Source organism: Citrus clementina, unplaced genomic scaffold (genome assembly GCF_000493195.1).
Source record: "Citrus clementina cultivar Clemenules unplaced genomic scaffold, Citrus_clementina_v1.0 scaffold_3, whole genome shotgun sequence".
Taxonomy (NCBI): domain Eukaryota; kingdom Viridiplantae; phylum Streptophyta; class Magnoliopsida; order Sapindales; family Rutaceae; genus Citrus; species Citrus x clementina.
Genome location: NW_006262339.1, coordinates 48635397 through 48656601, shown reverse-complemented (window position 1 = coordinate 48656601; position 21205 = coordinate 48635397). Strand labels below are relative to the sequence as shown.

At 36.1% G+C, this 21205-nt stretch overlaps 3 protein-coding genes across 4 annotated transcripts in view; 2 read left to right on the top strand and 1 right to left on the bottom strand.

Moving 5' to 3' along the window:
• Positions 1 to 977: 977 nt before the first annotated feature.
• On the top strand, positions 978 to 13591 carry LOC18048240 (exocyst complex component SEC10b). 2 transcript variants are annotated; one of them, XR_002906336.1, is made up of 26 exons: positions 978 to 1228; positions 1734 to 1829; positions 1946 to 2203; positions 2293 to 2367; positions 2960 to 3061; positions 3184 to 3234; positions 3491 to 3596; positions 4312 to 4422; positions 4769 to 4860; positions 5329 to 5497; positions 5578 to 5654; positions 5751 to 5849; positions 5951 to 6041; positions 6548 to 6633; positions 6713 to 6886; positions 7635 to 7688; positions 7763 to 7891; positions 8009 to 8101; positions 8253 to 8399; positions 9408 to 9505; positions 10028 to 10112; positions 10511 to 10569; positions 11351 to 11449; positions 11534 to 11617; positions 12008 to 12229; positions 13263 to 13591. XR_002906336.1 is itself a non-coding variant. In XM_006444888.2 (25 exons), the coding sequence occupies exons 2-25, from the start codon at positions 1734 to 1736 to the stop codon at positions 12084 to 12086; spliced, it is 2514 nt and encodes an 837-aa protein (XP_006444951.1). In that variant the 5' UTR covers positions 978 to 1228; the 3' UTR covers positions 12087 to 12475. The 2 variants fall into 2 exon arrangements, 1 of the variants encoding a protein (XP_006444951.1); XM_006444888.2 differs by lacking the exon at positions 13263 to 13591 and having other exon boundaries at positions 12008 to 12475.
• A 3610-nt stretch (positions 13592 to 17201) lies between these two features.
• Positions 17202 to 19043, top strand: LOC18048239 (WRKY transcription factor 22). Its single transcript, XM_006444887.2, has 3 exons — positions 17202 to 17861; positions 17970 to 18080; positions 18244 to 19043. The coding sequence occupies exons 1-3, from the start codon at positions 17425 to 17427 to the stop codon at positions 18734 to 18736; spliced, it is 1041 nt and encodes a 346-aa protein (XP_006444950.1). The 5' UTR covers positions 17202 to 17424; the 3' UTR covers positions 18737 to 19043.
• Positions 19044 to 19471: 428 nt separating this feature from the next.
• LOC18048238 (pentatricopeptide repeat-containing protein At5g28460) overlaps positions 19472 to 21205 on the bottom strand; it is a 2891-nt gene continuing 1157 nt past the window's right edge. The window contains 2 exon segments of the mRNA XM_006444886.2: positions 19472 to 21182; positions 21185 to 21205. The exon segment at positions 21185 to 21205 is cut by the window's right edge and continues 151 nt beyond it. Of these exon segments, the coding sequence (XP_006444949.2) occupies positions 19839 to 21182; positions 21185 to 21205 (1365 nt within the window). The 3' untranslated portion in view covers positions 19472 to 19838.

Sequence of the window (21205 nt, the reverse complement as noted above, 5' to 3'; positions counted from 1 at the left end):
AAAGAAATGGAAAAGCCCAAATTGGGCCGGCGATTGTCGCTTCTTGCTATTGTTAAATCTTCACATTCCGAGTACCATTATTTTTTTTTTTCTCTCCCTTTTCTTGAATCTTGAATATTTAACACAGATCGATTTACATTGCCACCAAATGAGCATGAAATTTTGATGCAAAATAACAATTTTCCAATTAGACGAAAAGAAAATACCCTAGTAACACTCATGAGAAGGGCGCAATCAAGTGGTCGTTTCTGGTCCTTATGGCACAGAAACAAGAATATCGACCTCCCTATTCGCTGTGAAAATGCCCACAATTTTTTCGTTTTAATCACACGTTATTACCGCTACGAATTTTAAACCTTTCCATTGAGACGGTGACTCGGTGGGCAAAGCTGGGTCGGTTGACTTGGGATTTGTTTACAGGGACTGGGCTGGTCCGTTAAAGCATGGGCCATACTCATTGGTTTATTGAGGGACTGAGGTGGCCCATTAAAGCATGGGCCAACACTTATGCAGACTGTCAAATATCGTTTTTGGGCCCTTTTTTCTTTCTTCGAGAAGATAAAGAAATTAATAAAACTCAAATTTGTTTTTAACCCTCCGTCTCTCCTTGGGAGACTGGTTTAAAACATTTTAATTCCGGCTAAAACCATCTAATTAATTGTTCAAAGTTGAAATCTAAAGGTGCTCCAATCTTATCTTTTTATTTATTTATTTATATGAAAGTACAGTATGTATTCGTTGCTTATTATATATGACTCTGTCTTTGCACTATATTTATTAAGAAAAATAACCCGTTCAAGCTTCTCCTTGCTGTGCCTACAAGTTTCCCCCGTCGCTCCTCACTTATTTAGTTTTAATTTCCTTATTTCGGCCTTTAAACAAGAGAAACTATATTATACATTTTACTTTAAGGGAAGATAAAAAGGCTGTCCAGGCAACTTATTATATTATTATTATTAATTTTTTAACATAGCTCATTTCCCTCAACAAACGCATTACAATTTATACATTAAAATATTATCTGATCTAATACTACATTCTGTCAAGGCTCGCTTGAAGGTTAAAATCGTCATTACATGAACAAAAATGATTTCGTTGTAATTATCGTTTGTTTCTCCAGCATCACCTGGCTCGATCTACTACCCAACCGAAGCTTACCAGAAAAACGCAAAAGGCCTGTATATCGTACCCCTCTCTCTGCTGTCTCGCTCCTTCACTCGCCGAAGAGGTACCATTCAATTTCCCTCTTGCCCCTATTTTATTCTTGCTCTATACTATAGGTTAAAGAGCATCGTTTTATTTTCTTTTCAATTTCCAGATTTTTTTCCTGTAATTTATCAAGCTAGCGATGGCCTGATTTGGTATAATGAGAGTTCAGTTTAACTGTGTTATCAAATCATTATTACATTCATTGATCTTCATTGAGATAGTAATTGAGTGAATTGCTACAATTTGAGCGTTATTTTAGGGCACTGCATGAATTTGATTGAGCTGTTATTTGTTTTTTTTTTTTTTTTATTGAATTACATAAGTTTCTCTTTAGTTATCAATTGAACTTAGTACCTTAGTCGTGTTTGGCTCATCATTGTAATGTAGATATTTGTTTGTTAATTTATTAATACGGTTTGTGTGTATTGTGATGAGTTTTAAGCTTGCTGTTTAATGCATTGAAATTGGATCATCATATGATGAACATGTAGTTTTATGCTCCTGATTGTGAATATGTGAACCAGATGAAAGAGAGTCGAGATGGAATCGGTCATGATAGAATTTCAAAATCGTCATCGGTTAGCTCTATTCCACTCATTCTTGACATAGATGACTTCAAGGTAAATACTGAAATGGATCTTATTTACTGTCATTATTTTTTTTAAATTCTAGTGTTCTTTATAAAAATACTTGATTAATGAACTTAAACTTAAACCCTAAAATTTTTGTTTTGCAGGGTGATTTTTCTTTTGATGCACTATTTGGGAACTTGGTGAATGAGCTTCTGCCCTCTTTTCAAGAAGAAGAAGCTGATTCAGCTGATGGACATGGTAACGTTAGCGGGAATGATACTTTGCCAAATGGGCACAAACGGGCCTCATCAGATGCAATAAAGTTCACACAAGGATTGGCCGCCCCTTTATTTCCAGAAGTGGATGCTCTCTCATCTCTGTTCAAGGATTCTTGTAGGGAGCTGATAGATCTTCGTAAACAGGCAAGTGTTTGTGCTTTGTTGGCTGCGCACATATAATTTCTTTTATATTTTTTTGCTGATTTTTCTGTTGTCCTGGTTTTGAGTTTCAGATTGATGACAGACTCTTCAATCTCAAGAAAGAGCTTTCTGTCCAAGATTCTAAACACCGCAAGACACTTGCTGAGGTTAGTTACCTTTGGACCATTTCAGGAGATGTACTGAAAAGATTCCAAAGAATCTTGGCAATTACTAATTACTCTAAATAAAACATCTTTATCATAAATTTTAAGTTGTTAAAGAACTAAACGTCCTCCCATTGTATAGTATAGTATATCAACTATCGATCACTAATGGCAGCTCAATGCATCTGACTACATATTTGGATTGGAAGTAGAATGTACCTAAATTGCACAGTCAACCATAATAATCCAAAGAGTCAATATCCCCAAATGGATAGAAAGACATCTTTGGTAAACAATGCTATTATTCATAATAGTCTTCACCCGCCCCGCTTCAACTAGTACCGTTTATTTGTTTCAATTTGAAACTGACTTAAGAGTCCTACTGTCTCTTCTAACATGACATTCTGCCCATTGTCAGAATGAGGATGCTCAAATAGCTAGAATACTTCAGATTATGAATTATTTGATGATTCTGTCTGTGATTCTCAGTTTTTCACTTTAGAAGAGGGAAAAAAGGGCCAAAAAAAACACAAAAACAAATTGCTAGTTATTACAACTGACCCACAATTTTGACTGCAATGTCCTTATTGTTTAGCTAGAAAAAGGTGTGGACGGCTTGTTTGATAGTTTTGCAAGATTAGATTCACGTATATCAAGTGTTGGACAGACTGCTGCCAAAATAGGAGATCATTTGCAGGTAAGTGTCTCATAATTTCTTGTCCATGCTTCTGATCTTTGTTGTGCTAGTTATGTCGTATTCACTTTCTTGTTGGACCAAATAGATTTATATTTTTGTATGAATGGTCATTTTCTTATCAGAGTGCAGATGCTCAGCGGGTAACTGCTAGTCAAACTATTGACCTCATAAAGGTACTTTTTATCTGTGACGTAGTATGAGATAAAATCAGAGGGGGGTCACGTTTTATCTTTTCCACTTTCTTTGTAGATTTTTTTAGTTTCTTTCCTCGTAGAAACCATTATGTATAGGACTGCTTGAATATTATCGTGTGTGCTGAGTCCTTCCCCTTCTACCTTTTTGTGATAAAAACTTCTACTTGCTAAAAGTAAATATTATGCTTTCCTTTGTTTAGATTGGTTTAACTCATTGTCAACCTATATCCTGCAGTACTTGATGGAGTTTAACAGCAGCCCAGGTGACCTAATGGAACTTTCACCTTTATTTTCTGACGACAGCCGTGTTGCTGAGGCTGCTTCAATTGCAGAGAAATTGCGTAAGTTTGCATTACCTTTCATATGATTCCATTGGCTGTCCATTTTCGCAAGAAAAATTCTTTATTCTCCCCATGGCCTTGGTGGTCACTGTATACTCGCATATTTCTTCTGATGATTCTGATTTTCCTCTAGAATCAGTGGGTGAAACATATATAAGTTCAGCCATCAAGAATCATAAGTTTTTTTTTTCCTTTTCTACAAGTTAATATGTGTCCATAAAATCATGTCAATGGCATGTGCTGATATGCATTAATCCCTTTTATTAGTGGCCTTGTTTTTCATAGCTTCATATTTTACCAAACTGCTATTACCGGTGAAAGAAACTGGTGTTGTTGGACTAATATTTTTCTTTCAGTTAACAAATTTCTTTTATTAATCCAAATTCATCTCAAGTAAAGATCTATTTTGCAAATAACATAAAAGCTTATTATTTTTTCCCCTAGAACTTCCTCCCTTTTCTATAGGAAGGGAAAACTTTTTTTGAGGGACCTTTTTTTTGGGTGTGTGAATATGTGTGAAAGAAAGCGACAGGCCAAGAGAGAGGTTTTTTTTTTTTTTTTTGATGATTGATATCCCAGGGAAAAAGGAGAGATTGATATTTTTAATTGTTAAGAATTTGTTCTGACGTTGGTTAAACCTTGTGGTGTTGTTTGGTGCATCTTCCATCCATATGAAAAAAATTAATGCCTTTCACGCTTCCCGCGTTGATTTCAGGATCATTTGCTGAGGAAGATATTGGAAGACAAGGCATACAAGATATGGGAAATGCAAATGCTAGCAGAGGACTAGAAGTTGCTGTAGCTAATCTTCAGGATTACTGCAATGGTACGGTATCTTCAGTATAATGCCATTCTTATTACTCGTAGGCTTGCGACAGCTGTTGGGATGCACATACATTTTTAGAAATTGTTTTTGGCTGATTGTTGGCAATGAGAACAGATACTATGTTTCTTATGAAAGTTGAAACGTTGTTTAATGACTAAACCATCAGTATTTATGTGGTTGAAATAGAATTATATTTTCAGAATGACTGTTTCTGAAAAATATTGGTAGAAAAATTGATGAAATTTGCAAGAATGAAAAGATTTTGTCCCTGCCCCTTTTGTAGAATTGTGGATCTTCCTACCACTTCACTGACGCATGCATTTTTTGTTTGCTTATCCTTGTTTAGAACTGGAGAACAGATTGTTATCTCGGTTTGATGCCGCATCACAAAGAAGAGAACTGTCTACCATGTCAGAATGTGCTAAAATTTTATCTCAGGTGATTATTTTTCAGAAGACCTGAATGGTCTAATTCTTCATACCCACCTCTGATTCCAGTTACTTGTTTTTTTTTAATTTCCTTTTTCTCCTTCCCAATTCTTTATATGCATGACCAAGTGAGAAACAATTGTGGTTCATTCAGAATAGTTTGAAGGGTGTTTCTAATTCTTAGTTTTGAGATTGTATTTAGATTTGATTTTATTCTCTTGGATTTAAGAAACACCTAAGCCTTTTTATTCGTTCACTGCCTCTGAGCATGTGTCTGTAATGATCATCCTTTATTTCTGTATTTTTCTTTTAATACAATTTAAGTTATTTCTTTGGCCCTTACCCTGGTATTGTCTATTTGAATGCTAAATTGACTTCCCTATTTCAGTACCAACGTTTCTTCTGAGTGGTTTCAACTGGTCTCAGTTGGATCTTTTTCCTACCATCTTATTGGTTACATTTGCATATTGCAATGCAGTTTAACAGGGGTACTAGTGCCATGCAACATTATGTGGCAACACGTCCTATGTTCATTGATGTGGAAGTCATGAATGCCGATGTCAGACTAGTTCTAGGCGATCAGGGTTCTCAAGCTAGTCCCAGCAATGTTGCTCGAGGACTTGCTTCCTTGTACAAAGAAATAACAGGTTTGGAGGATCAGAATTGGTCTGAACACAAGGGTTTACATTTCAATGGCTTTTTAGTATGATTGTCGCTGTTGTTGCAGATACTGTGCGGAAAGAAGCAGCAACAATTACTGCAGTTTTCCCTTCTCCTAATTATGTCATGAGTATTCTAGTTCAGGTACCTTAGCCTTCATTTATTTCATGTTTGCACTTTTTTCCTTTTTGGCCGGAAATTGAGTTGTTATTTCACAATAATGTTAAATATTTCATTCAGCGAGTTTTGGAGCAGCGGGTTACAGCCATTCTGGACAAACTATTAGTGAAACCATCTCTAGTGAATCTACCTCCAATGGAAGAAGGCGGACTCCTATTAGTAAGTAGAATTACTAATGTTAAATTACATTCATTCATGCAAATGTGAGTTTAAAGTGACAATCAGATATTAACTCTGGTGTGTTTGGCTTGAGGCTTCAGTATCTTAGAATGCTTGCCGTTGCTTATGAGAAGACACAGGAACTTGCTAGAGACCTACGAACCGTGGGATGTGGTGATTTGGATATTGAGGGTAATGAATTAGTTGCTTTGTGAATATTTCTTACACTTCGTTCTCACAACTAAGTTAAAAGAAATAGTTGTTTGGAATTGCATTTTTACGGGGAGGAGAGACTATGTTGATTATGGTCGTATGTAGTCTCAAGTAATTTAAATATAGATGTGCAACATGAATGTTTAATGAAGAAAAATAATTTTGTTGCATGTTTTTCTTGATATCTTTCGGCGATAGTCATAATTTATGACAACTGAGAGACCTTCTTGTAGTTGAGAGGTTCAGAAATGGTTAAGAACCTTCCTTTTGATGCCTGCAATTAGCATTACCCTGTAAAAGTTAAACCAGATAAGGTGGAGGTTATATGGCATCGTTGGATTTATCATTTAGTGTAGTAAATTGACTCTGGTTAATTATGGTATCTATACAAATATTAGACAAAATGACATTATGAAATTTGATCAACTATTGATGTACTCCCAACTGATGTATTTACTTCAATTTGCCAAATTTTGTCGGTTCAGGTGTCACAGAATGTCTTTTTACTTCTCACAAGGAGGAATATCCTGAACATGAACAGGCTTCTCTTAGACAACTATATCAAGCTAAGGTATGGATCAAGTGCATTTCTTGATCAAAATTTATTGTAATTTTGTTACAGTAGCTGCAACCAGTATTATTTCTGGCAGATGGAAGAATTGCGTTCTGAAAGCCAGCAACTTTCTGAGTCATCAGGGACAATTGGGCGCTCTAAAGGAGCTTCTGTAGCTTCTTCTCCCCAGCAGATATCTGTTACAGTTGTGACAGAGTTTGTGCGTTGGAATGAAGAAGCGTTATCAAGATGCACTTTATTTTCATCTCAAGTAATATTTTGTTTGTGCAATTCATATTTTTGGTTTTATATTGAGTTTTAGTATTCAGCAGGTAATCTAGAATCTGAGCTGGATCTCAGCATACATATAGTGAACTATTGAACAAGATAATAACATATAAAGACTGAAAACAATGGGCCATTTCTTTTCTTTTCTCCTTTTTCCGATGTATTAGTGGGATTTCTAGATGACTGCAAGAAGGTGGGTCAATGGAGATGTACTTTTGGGGGTTTTCTGCCTTTTTCTGTTTTAGACCTGTAACAAAACTATATTTATCAGCTGGTTCTTTTTCCTCCTGATACCTATGAATAACTAGTGAAGAAGTAGCATGTACATTTACCTTATGGTGGTGACTGTTTTCAGCTTTATTTTGCTGGCGAGGTTAAATGAGTGCTAGGTTTTGTCACTTATAATTAGGAGCTTTTTATGCCCTTGGCTCTGTGTCTTGGTTAATTACTGCATTAATTAAATAGCAATGACCTGAGATTCGACTAAAGCAGGATAGTGATATCAGAATGGAGGAATGAGCTGGGAAATTGTCAAATGAAATGCTGGGAGTGATTAGGTTCAGGTCTGATAGTATTTGAGATGAATTATTTTATTTATTCATTTATTTATTTATTTTAAAGTATGCAATAAAATTAAGGTTAGATGCAGAGAAGTGTAGAGATTTTTGGTATTATGAGTCTCAAATATTATGTGATTTTATTACTCATTGATTTTCACTTACCGTTTACAGCCTGCTGCCCTTGCTGCCAATGTGAGAGCAGTGTTTACTTGCCTGCTAGACCAAGTAAGTTGGTTAAAAATTTGCATAGCATTTTGCCTCTTTTTTGGGGGGGGAATACTCTAATATTTCTTTTACAGGTCAGTCAATATATAACAGAGGGGCTTGAAAGGGCTAGGGACAGCCTCACTGAAGCTGCAGCACTGAGGGAAAGGTTTGTGCTGGGCACAAGTGTTAGTAGAAGGGTGGCTGCTGCGGCTGCATCTGCTGTAACTACTATCCACATGCTACTTCATGCCTTTTAAAATTGTCTACAGTGTTATATGTACATTATATGCCTCTAGAAAAATTGATGCACGTAATGGAATTGATTGGTTGATGTGTAGGCAGAAGCAGCTGCTGCTGCTGGGGAAAGCAGTTTCAGATCTTTCATGGTTGCAGTACAACGTTGCGGTAGTAGTGTCGCTATAGTTCAGCAAGTATGTTTGCATTGACGCCAATTTCATATATTTAATTTTAGCTTATGAGAAAACACTTCGAGATTTTGATTATAAATATGAACTGAACTTGGTTTCTTCTGAAAAATGGAGGGAAAAATTGAGAATATTTAAATTAAACTTTTATCTACAGTACTTTGCAAATTCTATATCTCGGCTATTACTGCCTGTGGATGGTGCACATGCTGCTTCATGTGAAGAAATGGCTACTGCAATGTCCAGCGCAGAGGCTGCCGCTTATAAAGGGCTTCAACAATGCATTGAAACTGTGATGGCAGAGGTCAGTTATTGACATTAATTAATTTACATCTGCAATTTAGTTTCTGACGGACCTTAACAGGTCACGGGGCATGACTGTTAAGAGAATCACATAGATAAATGATTCTGTCAATTTGTTGGTGGTAATGACATGTCCAGATAATCCGCTCTTTCAGTAACATTTTGAATGTATAGATTAGGGGTGTTCACGGATCGGATTTTACGGATTGGACATCAATCCATATCCGATCCATGATTTTGCAAATTATAAATTTTCAATCGAATCTAATTCACGGATTGGTGAAATTCAATCCAAATCTAATCCATACATTTGCGGATTGGATGCAGATTTAACCCAATTCATATCCAATCCACCATTTTACGGATTGGTTTGCAGACCGAAAATTTTTAATTTTGTCCGATCCATGAATTAACTAAATAAAAAAATTTAATATAAAAATAATTTTAATACCGATCAAATTTAAAATTAAATAAGATTTAAATAAATTAATTGTTTAAATAAAGTTACAAAATACATTTAAAGTTTCAAAATATAACACACCAAAATGAAAAAAATCTCATTTGTTTAGATGAGTACAAGAAAATTAACTATTTAGAAAGTTATATTTGTTTATTTAATTATTTTTATTTTATTTATTATCGGATAATATATAATATAGTGTTAATGTAATTATATTTTAATTTATTTTTTTACTAGTAAGCACTAATGCCATATTTACAAGTTTTATTTTTTAATTAAATAAATACTTTTTATTTTTTCACGGATTTGCGGATTTTTGCAGATTTACAGAAGTAGATCCATATCCAATCCACTGATTGCGGATTATCAAATTTTCAATCCAATCCAATCCACCAATCCACTGATCGGATTTCTACGGATCAGACGGATTGAGCGGATTGGATTGGATTCTGAACACCCCTAGTATAGATCCAGCACATTTACATTGTGCTTTGTTTTCTTCCTCATAATCGGATAGTTTCTTGGTAAGTTACATAATCTCTTATGCAGGTGGAGCGGTTGCTGTCAGCTGAGCAAAAGCCATCTGATTATAAATCACCCGATGATGGAATTGCTCCTGATCATCGTCCAACTAATGCCTGCACGAGGTTTGCAGCTAGACGATTCCTTTCTTCTTTTAACCATCTGGCTGCATGCTTTTGCATTCAACTCATTGTGCGGCAGCAAAATTATTTTCTCTAGATATATGGAAATAATAATCTGAATCCCACTTTTACTGATCATATGCGCACTCACATAGGATGTCTTGCTCTCTATTTTTGCCTGTCCCAAATTTGTGGTTATTGTTAATGGAATTTCTCTCTCTCTCTCACACACTGCCCCATGTATCTTTCTCAAGACTTTAGTTCATTCCTTCATCTCAAGGACAAAAACTTTGGTAATGCTACATTTCTTTTATGAAATGTCAAGAATTAATTCTTTCTCAACAATTTTCTGTGGGTCACTTTTCTCAGTCAAGGTATTAGGTTTCGACTCCAATTTTTGATAAAGGTGATTTTGTTGCCATTTCTGTGGATCAGTATCAGACAGTGTTTTCTCTTCATATTTTGTAGGCTAGGCATTTTGTTTCAATGTTACTTCCTGATATATACTATTCTCTTTTTGTATAGAGTTGTGGCTTACCTTTCCCGCGTGCTTGAGGCTGCATTTACTGCGCTAGAAGGTCTCAATAAACAAGCATTCCTGACTGAATTGGTATAGTATTTCTGGTTATCAAGATTCCTATTTCCTATGCATGATTTCTTTGATTTTGGTGGCCATGGTTGCTTGTTTGCAGGAGAGTTCCTTGTGCATTTGGTAAATAAATGTGTATGATGTGCATATTTAATTTTGATTTTGCTGAATTTTGTTCTATGAACAATAATGCCTTTTAACATAGTAAAACGTTCTGCCAGTTCAGATCTATATTCACCAGTTGTGCCAGATCCATCTTAAAATACTGTGCAATGCTTGTATTGAGCATTTCATGTTTTTTAATTTCTACTGTTTTCAACCCCCCTCAAAAGGAGTGGTGGTGAGATATTCTTTAGAATTCCAAAATGAGAGTATCTACAAAGTTTAGAAGGATAACGTGGTAGTGTTCATTCTTTTAGGGAAACCGCTTACATAAAGGCCTGCTTAATCATTGGCAGAAATTCACGTTTAATCCCAGGTAATTCTACTGCTCTGATTTTTTGCTTGTTGAACTTATGTTTGCCTTCAATGATAATGTAAACAGCTATTGGGATCATCATATTGTTTTGCTTGCTTTTTGTGAATGACTGAGGTCAGTATCTTTGGTAACTTTGTATGGAAGTCACCAGTTTATTCCTGTATAATGAGAAATTTAGAATTTATTGTTAGTTAAGTATAAACAACCAAACCTTCTTCATGAAACAGAATTGGAAAATATTTTGACCTAGATAGGTATACAGTTCCATTTGCCATAATAGTGTTCTGTAAAGGAATTAGCATAGTCCCAAATTCTATTTTTAAGTTACCGTGCTTTATTTTCCTGCTTCAGTTTTCTTTTTTGGCAAACATTTGGGGTTTTCTTAACTGAGAAGTTTGTAATAATAAGAGAGTTGAGTTTCTTCGTTCTTGTTCTGCAGACACCTTGTTGTGTTAGGTAGGTTCTTGCTTTCTTTTCAGTTGGCTCTAGCAGTCAAGAGTGGCTCTTTTTGGGTTTTCTTATGATTTGTGTATATACCTTAATCTATTATCTTGTCGTCCTCTGTAAACGAGCAAAGTCTATTGGTGACAACCCTGCAGATGTTATCTGTGGTAGATGTATAAAATGCGTCTTCTGATGAATTCCTTTACTTTTTAGCTCCATTTCAGTGCTATTTACTGATGTGTCATCTTCCAAGGCAGCACCAAGTCATTTGATGTCTTTGCATGTTCTGCTTCTTATCTGTCTTCTTCTTCTTCTTTTTTTTTTTTTTTGTTTGCAGTGGGGGATTACGCCTGAAGCGTGACATAACCGAGTATGGAGAATTTGTGCGCAGCTTTAACGCTCCTTCTGTTGATGAAAAATTTGAATTGTTGGGCATGTAAGTTGTAGTAGATTTAGTAGATGTCCAAATTTTACTTTAGCTTTAACTATCTCAATCCACTAATGAAATTTTTGTCTCCAGCATGGCTAATGTCTTTATTGTTGCTCCTGAAAGTCTATCTACTTTGTTTGAGGGTACCCCCAGTATTCGGAAAGATGCGCAAAGGTATTGGTTTTGGCTCTTATTTATGCACTAAAACAGCCAAGTTTCAATTACTGCGGATTATTAAAATAGATATAGTCCAGATGCTATTCTTTGGTTTACATTTTCTCCGTTGTATATAATGGTAAACCTTGTAAAATATTTGCTTTAGCTTTACTGTCTACAAGTCATGAGAATCACAAATGCCTTGCCCATTCTGTCTAACTAGTAAAGAATGTTAAAAACACACTTTCCAGACAAAGCACGAGATAGTGAGCATTTATCTTGACACATTTAACGAGGACATTGTTTCTCACTGTGGCATGTCTCTCTGTCTTTGTATATTTCTGTAAGCCTATTAATGACCTTAACTTTCTTATCCTTTTTGAAATTCCTATCTGGCTGTTGATTCAGGTTTATTCAGCTTAGAGAGGACTACAAGAGTGCAAAGCTTGCATCCAGGCTTAGCTCATTATGGGCAAGCTCTACTTGACACTGATGGGGTATGCTGATATGAAGGTGACCTTCCAATTCTCTTGAAGATCTTACCTAAAGAAGTTAATAGCGGGAGAAGGCCGATACTTAATGGTGGATAGTTTTGGTTGCACAACTGAATCATCTCCTCCTGAGAATCAGGTATATTGGAGTTTTTCTCTTATAATATTCTTTACTCAATTCCACCATTTTTGAGTATATATTGTGGAAACATGAATGGGAAAACACGATGGTTGTATTTTTAAGGCAGCATTTCTATTTAAGTTATATGTTAGGTTTGCAGTTTTTACTTTGACCATTCCAAGTTGGAAAGATTCTATGTTTCTAAGTGCACCTTTGTAAATGATACTCTTTAGGAATAAATAAAAGACATTTAAGGTTGGTTTCGTTGGTCTGTGTGATTTGTGATCCATACTGAAGTTATATAGCGCAGGTTTTATATATATTTTTTAATTTGTAAAATTTTCATTGGATTTCATATTTTATACTATTGGAAATAGTCCATCTTTAAAATAAAGCTTTGCCTTCTTGTATGCTATGGCTTTTGAGGGTATCTCTGAGAAACTGCCTAGTAGCTTTTTTTCTGGTCATAGGTAACTTCTTCATGTATCTGAGTACCCAAACTAAATTAAAGTGGTACCATAACCATTGATCAGGAATTTTGATTTTTGGGAAGAATCATATGTGACTACTTCGTGCATATGAACACCCAAAATAAATTAAACCGGTGTACAATTTTTTGAATTTCGAAAATTCTTAGTAGAAAGTGGAAATGAAAAATACAACTAAAAGCAATGTCTCGAAAGTAGTAGTTCACATTAGAAATATAAAGAAGCTGAGACTTTCGAGAACATTGATGATGGCTGAAATTGTGCAATTTTTTCAGCAAAATCTGTAGATAATGATAACCTAATGTGATGTCAAGGTAGCGCTACAGATTGCACTTGTAGCGCGAACATTATGGATATGTTTGATAGAAAGTAGAATGAGCATGATGGCTTTGTTTGAATACAAGGATAAATTAGTTGAGCGTTTGTAGGATTGAACGACTTGGTTGTTATTCCATTTAAAAAGTTGGTTCCATAAGAAAAAGTTGCATTCTATCATAAAGTTTTTAAAAAATACAAGTTTAACTTTGGGCACTTCTTTCTGATGAACGATGATAATGTCCAAGGGCTTTGAAGACTACAACGATAGCCTCATAACGATAATGGAGGCGGCACAAATGAAGGCTCAAATTGAAGTCAAGGTACCAAGTTCATAGAATCACTTGACCGGTGGCATAGAAATGTGTAGGCTGTGATTAAGACACCTGGCTCCCGCCCTTATATGTGGTATGTGTCATGTGTGGTGGGGTGCCCCCATCCTATTTTACATAGTGTGCCACTGGCACCTCTTTCTTTCCCACTATAAAGTGCGTGCCCTCTCTCTCTAAAATTTGGCACGTTGAGAGATATTGATTGATTGAATGAAGCAAATTTCAGTGGAGGGTTAAGTTTGGCATCGATTGCTTTATTTCTCATTGATAGCAAAAGTATCTTTCAGTTACTGCAAGTCCTTGTGCCAAACCCACGATAATTTTCCGTCGTCCTCTCACAGAAAACCCCCCAAAAAAAAAAAAAAAAACAAGAAAAAAAGGTGTTGTTTGAAGACCCCACGGTGACCACTGGGTAATAAACTACTCGTGGCTTGTTGATCATGTGCCACATCCCAAATCTTTTTTATTCTCCATCTTTCGACCCATGCGTTTATCTGATCTTTTAAAGTAGGAGCTCAAAAATCTTCAAGCTCTTGTTCCATTTCAATTCTAGCTAGATTCAAATTAAAGAAATATATAGATGAGCATGTATGCTTATATATGACTAACCAAATGAAGAGACTCGGACCAACTCCCTTTGCCCCCAACAAACAAACATAATTCCAATCTACTGTGGGAAGTAGATTGGAATTAGCATCTAAAATTTAAAATAATAATAATAAATAAATAAATAAATAAAAACCTCCACCAACCATCCCCATCCCTACCAAATTTGCAAAGCAAGTGCTTTACAACTCGATCGATATCAATATATATATCATAACATAGAACGTGGGTAAAAGGAAAAAAGGAAAAATGAGGAAAAAAAAAAGGGATCACCGGCAGGTTGTGTGTGCTAGACTTATAGGTAATAGGTAGTGGTGGTGGTCCAATTCTAGAATCTCTTTTATGCCATCTTCAATCTACACCGTCAATAATCATCTCTAGTTTGCGAAAAGCTAGTTAAAATTAAGGATCCATCATTTGATGAACCTGTGTTTAGGCCAGTTTGAGCCCATTTGGTATCCAACGAAAGTAACGGTGAAGTTTATGACTAATCAGACATTCCATAAATTAAATGTTTTTTTTTTTTTTTACACTTTTGGCAAATTTTAGGCTCAACAAATTCGGTTTTGCTGAAATATAAAATCTCAAAAGTTTTGATTTTGGAGGAACAGGGGATCATTATTAGATTAGGATTGGTATAAAGAGCCTATGATTTGAATCACTCTGACATGGGTTGACGGTGAGGAGATTTTTAGTTTCCGCTGACGGATGCTTATAAAACCAAAAACAAAAAAACAAAAAAAGGTATTCAAGATGGTCAAGTTTGATAAAACTTATCAATTAGTTGAGGTGAAAAATGAAAGGACTTCATGTCTCCGCATATCATATTGACATGTTCCGAGGAAATTAAGCGGAAATTTCAAAAACCCGCGCAAGTTAAAACTCCTTGTCGTATACATATTACTGATTACAAAATACATATGTATATGTAAATGAACAAATAAATTTCTGCAAAATTTGGTCAAATAAAAAAAATTATTTTATAGGCTAGTGCATAGGATCGGGTCAACCCATTTTGAGTTTGCAATCAGCACATAGCAAGCAGGCCCACCTATTAAGAGATCTGCCCCACACGCTTTACAATTCAATGTCTCGTGCTAACCACGTCTTGGAAATCCAACTTACATGTTCTACTTGAGTTTCTTAAGACAATGTCAGCGAATCATCCGCCGTTAGAAGAGAGGAAAAAAAGGTGCCCCCTGATCCAGCCGGTTAAATAATCCTTGACCGTTGATCTTGCTTGTCATAGGATTCTGAAGATAAAGAAACCGGTTCGCATTTGAATCACGAGGCACGCGATGCTGGTAACGGCATGACTTTTGCCTGGTGGGCCCCATAAAAAAATCTGCAAGCTGTCAAAGTGCCAATTCACCTTATTTCGTGCACCGCCACGCGCCCCATCAAATTAGTTTTTCTCTTTTAAGTATGAACTCCAGATCACTTTAGCCGTCGATTTAAATGACTGGATAAAGCCTAAACCTTCCTTATTTGGCGTCTATGAAACGCAAATTCGCTTCCTTCTAAACACGTGGCGCCCGCAGAGATACTGTAGTTATGTTCTGTTTATGCTACGTCTCCAGAGACTCAAACGTAAAAATACCTTAGATAAAAGAAAAATTCGAAGTGGATACAGCAAAATTCAAAGTGGAAATAAATTGACTCGCTGCCATCAATATAAAATTACTCTGCCAAAAAAGGTTGAAGAGCATCTACCGTAATTGTTGATTGCTTAGATTGGCACATTTCCCACTTGTTTTACGAAACATTCCGTTTCTTCCTTTTCCAATTATAAGCGTTCTTCAAAAATTAAATTTTATTTATTTATTTATTTATTTATTCTATAGCTTAGTTAATTTGCGAAAACTAATGTCTGATTAGTCTTATTAATTAACAGCAGTTGTTGTTTTATATGTTAGCAATTTAAATTTTTAGAAATTATGTTCTACTTTGACCGTGTTTAGGTGGAGCGGTAAAATGCAGAGAGATCAAAGAGAACACTAATTAAAAAAATATTTTATTGGGTCGATACTGATACTAAGAAACAAAAGTTAGGGAAGCAAATGAGAATAGATACCCCAATAGTCTTAGTTGTAAACGATGGATACTGTATTTTGACATTGCTGCAACTAATATGTTGAGTATCCAAATGGGGAGTATGTTTCGCAAAAATGAAACTAAAAGGAATTGACGAGCCCCCGCACAAGTGGTGGAGCATGTGGTTTAATTCTATTCGTGGTGAATAATCTTATCAAGCTTGGCATGCCATTAATAATTGAGTTTAAGATAGTTTAGATTAAAAATATTTACAATTGTTAGATTGTTTTATTTGTCTTTCAATTTTACATTATTAAAAAGTATAAATTTTTGTAATAAACCCCAAACATTTGTTAAAAAGATAAAAATATTTACAATTGTTAAATAGTTCTATTTTTCTTTAATTTTGTATTACTAAAACAAAAAATACTTTTTTGTATTTAAAACTCTAATACTTGCTAAAAAGATAAAAAAAAATTTACAATTGTTGAATGATCTTATTTGTCCTTTAATTTTATAATAAACTCCAACATTTGCTAAAAAGATTATAAAAAAAAATTCCTTTAAAAAAGCGGAGGACATCAAATTATGCATTTGCAGCTGAAAGATGATTTAGTGAGCATGTACCGCGGCGAGCATCTAAAGAAGAAACAGAAATCTACGGCTCTCATGAATAAGGTTAAAACGGTGGGTTAATTAAAGATTACATGACACAATCACTCGCAAAAAGGTGAATCTCTGGATCACTCCGGTTTAATAACAGCAAGTAACCAAACAGACACACTGGGTGAACAAACGAAGAACGTCACGCACTAACAGGCGCGTAAGCTTGAAAAATTCAGCCCACCAGTCACCGGCACTGACACCTCGTTGATAGGAGCACCCAATTTAACTGGCCTCCACTTTTTTAATTTTTATCTTTTTCTTTTTGTCGGTAACTCACGAGCCTCCACTAGAGCGTGTGGACTTTTTCCTTATCAATAAAATCATGAGCAAAAGTTGGAAATAAAAATAATAATAAAAAACTAGTCGGCCCTTTGACAAATCTGGAAGTCAACCCAATACCACCATTAAACAACCCATTACCGGTTTTCAATGTCTGAAAGATAACAAGAAAAGGACAAGATAACATAGAGATGCCAACACCTATGTTTACAAAAAAGAAAACCACTTGTTTCTCTCTCTAGACTTATATTTTTTATTTCATTTTTATGGCCACTCTTTTCTCTCTCTCTCTCTCAATCTCTCTCTATATCGTCGATACAAAGATTATATATAACAGTTTCCCCACTTATTACACCACTCTTATTCTATCCCTCAAAAGTCAGCGCCTTCTTTTGTCTCTGTCTCTTTCCCTTTTCCTTTCTCTTAACAGAAGTACCAGACGAGAGGGTACAGATTCACAGCGCTTTTGTCTCTTGAAGGCTAGCGAAGAGCCATGGAAGTTGACTGGGATCTGCATGCGGTGGTCAGAGGCTGCAACAGCTCCGTTAACGCCACCGTTACAACAACTACAGCCACCACCACAAGTACCACCACAAGTTTCAAGGATGATTTAGATACTACTAAAATTCAATCTTGGTTTTCGGTTTCTCCATTTAGCCGTGAACAAACCAGTGGTCATCTTTTCACCTTGGCCGATCCTTTCGAAGCAAGAAATGCTATTGAAGAGCTGCATGAACTTTATAAGCCATTCTTTCCCAAATCTCCTCAGCCTATTTCTCCCAAAAGTAGTCAACCCATCTCGTCTTCTATTTCTTCTATCAATTCATCATCATCAAAGGAACAGACTCAGTTCAAACAGCAGCAGCCTAATAATAAGCAGTCTCATGCTAGTTCTGTCACTAGTTCCACAACTCCTCGAACCAAAAGAAGGTAAATTTTCTTTATATTTTGCCTTTAAAAAAAAAAAAAGCATTTATTGAATTTGTCACGACACCCGTATCCATATGTGCTAATATAGTTTCTATCTAATTATTACAGAAAGAATCAGCTCAAGAGAGTTTGTCATGTCCCAGCTGAAGGTCTCTCTTCCGACGTTTGGGCTTGGAGAAAATATGGCCAAAAACCCATTAAAGGCTCCCCCTATCCAAGGTTTGTTAAATTCATTCACCAATAAATTTTTTTTTATATTACTATTATTATTTTTTACCATATTATATCTATATATATATATATATATATATATATATATATATAGCAGATTCAGTCAAGTTTGGTAATTGATTAAGCTTTGGGTTTGATTCTTGAACAACAGGGGTTATTACAGATGTAGCAGTTCAAAGGGGTGCTTGGCCCGGAAACAAGTGGAGCGAAACAGATCCGACCCCGGTATGTTCATAGTAACATATACGGCAGAGCACAACCACCCAGCTCCCACTCACAGAAACTCACTCGCCGGAAGCACCCGCCAGAAGCCCTTCACGCCTCAAACCGTCACCAGCAGCGACTCAAACAAACCCTCTTCCCCAACTTCCTCAACCAAACCCACTTTCTCTTCCTTGTCTCCGGCAACCTCCATGGAAGAAGATACGGTACCCCAGAGTACAAACACCGAAAGCAGAGAAATTGATTTGCTCGAAGATGAAGAGGAAGTTGAGCTGGCGGTGTCAGATGTTGGAATCAGTGATGATTTCTTTGTGGGTTTGGAGGGACTTGGCTCTGAAGAGAGTTTGCCAGATCATTTTCAGGCCAGTTTTGGACTCCCTTTGGCTGCTAACAGTGCTGCCACAGCCGCTGGTGGTATCTGACTCGCTAGAAAAGTCAACGTTTGATGGTTCTTTGGTTTTTTTTTTTTAATATATATCTTTATATATGAGTACATATATTAATTATATCATATAAAATATCTATACACTTTCCTTTTAGGAGAAAATGAGAATTCTAGCTTTGTTAGAATCAAATTGGTAACTGCCTTAACGCCATTGCGAGTCTTGCTCTTGTAAAGATAGGCCAAAATGAAATTATCCCTGTAAAATAGTGTAGCCACAATTTTTTTTCTCCCTCTCTAATTTACGTCTAAACGGAATGATCTTGGCGATGGAATAGTTTCATTTTCTATGGTGTTGATTTTATCTGAATGCGATGTGTGTGAGACTGTCTCTGAGTAACATACAATATTGTCAACCGGATCGGCTTGGCTTGGCAAGATCAATATTCCGGGCCGCATACTGACAAAGTGCCAATTCTCTAATTATATGGCAAAAGCGGGAATTGAGTGGTAAAGCATGTGTTGGTTTCTCAGCGACCAACACATCAATACCCTAATGTGAACTTTCATAATATAAGGTTAGTGGAATAGAATATTTGACAGGCTAGGATTAATCTACTCTTTTTAACTGTCCCGGACGGAAATTATATCTCAAAAAATTAACAAAACAATGAACCATTTCGGTTCTAACATCATCAACAGCACCTATTTGATCTGGTCTCATACCAGCAGATCTGGATGATGTATACAGAAGAAAAACGATACGAATAGTTCTCACTGGTCCTTCCAATATAGATTTACATCATACTAACAATTTCGGTTCTCTTCCTTTGTTGTCAAAGACCATTGAGTAACAAATAATTTAACTTTCTAGATGTAAACAAATTGAAATTGCATATAACTAGATCACGTGCATCACAAGCATCTGCATGCTTCTTTTCTCGAGTCTTTTTAAGGAGAGGATGTAATCTGCCATGGACTTGTAACCCTTGAAATTGCAGCTTCAAAGCACTAAAAGAATACCCATTACACTTTGGGGCCTCCAATTAACTTGTGTGTGCGACCTAACGGGGCACGGCCAGCTCATCTCATCAGAGCAGCAGATTGCAATAGAATCCTAACATCGCCGCCCAACAGCTACTCTATGCAGGAGCAGCCGAAACAGCATATCCTTGTACAAACTTCTTCAACTTTTCTGTTTGACCAGCTTCAGAAAGCCATTCTGTAAGAATCTCCATGGATATATAATCAGGATGACAAGCATGCTCAATCATCCTATCCATCAATTTAAATGCTTTATCCAACATATTCTTCTGACGGAGGCCTTTAAACATAGCATTGTATGTGTTAGTATTAGGCCTTACCTCCTTTACTTTCATCTCTTCCATTAGAGAAAGAGCAAGTTCTACTTGATTATTCTTGCACAATGAGTCAATGAGAATGTTGTATATTACAGTGTTTGGCGACACATTTGATGAAGAACTCAATTCTTTGAAAATCTTCATGGCTTCATCAACATGGCCATTCACGCAGAAAGCATGAATTAGAGCTCCATATGTAACAACAGTAGGCACCAAACCTTCCTTAACCATCTTTTTCAACACTCTACGGGCAGCTGAAAAGTTGCCAGATTTGCTCAAAAAGGAAATCAAAGTGTTATATGTGACAGAATTGGGCGTCATTCCGATATCCTCCATTTCCTGGAGCACTTCATAAGCTTTATCCAACATCTTTTTCTTGCAAAACCCACTAATCAAATGATTGTAGCACACAATGTCAGGGCGGAACCCAGCTTCTTTTAACTTTGATACAACTAAACTGGCATCGTTCATCCTTCCGGCTTGACACAAACCGGAGATCAAGGTAAAGTAAACAACTGAATCAGCAGAGCATCCAGCTCTAGACATATCATCGAACCATTTTATTGCCTCTTGAAAATTGTTGACATTACAAAAAGCAGTTATCAAGATTGTGTAAGTAACAGCATTAGCACATAGACCTTTCCTCGTCACCTCCTGGAAAAACTCAACTGCACTGTTAATTCTTCCATGTCTACACATGCCATCAACCAATGTATTAAGAGTAACTACATTTGGTGTAACTCCCTCCTGCTTCATAAGATGAAAAAGCTCTAGCCCCTTCTCAATATTTCCTGATTTACAAAACCCATTGATTAGGCAATTGTAGGTAACAGCATTAGGCATACAACCCTTTTGCAGTCTCAGTCTCATCTGTTCAATCAAACCCAATGCTTCTTCTTGCTTCCCCACCTTACACAGTCCATCAATCAGAGTATTAAAAATGATCACATCTGGCTCAACAGATATCTCAGCAGTTTCTTTTCCTGCAATCATTTTCTCAAACACCTCTAATGCTTCATCCGCCCTATACAGCTTGCATAATCTGTTGATAATAGTCCCAAAAGTCACAACGCTTGGCTCAATATCATTTTCCTTCATCTCCGTGAAAAGTTGATTCATTCCTCTTAAAATCCTCCCTCCCTACCTAA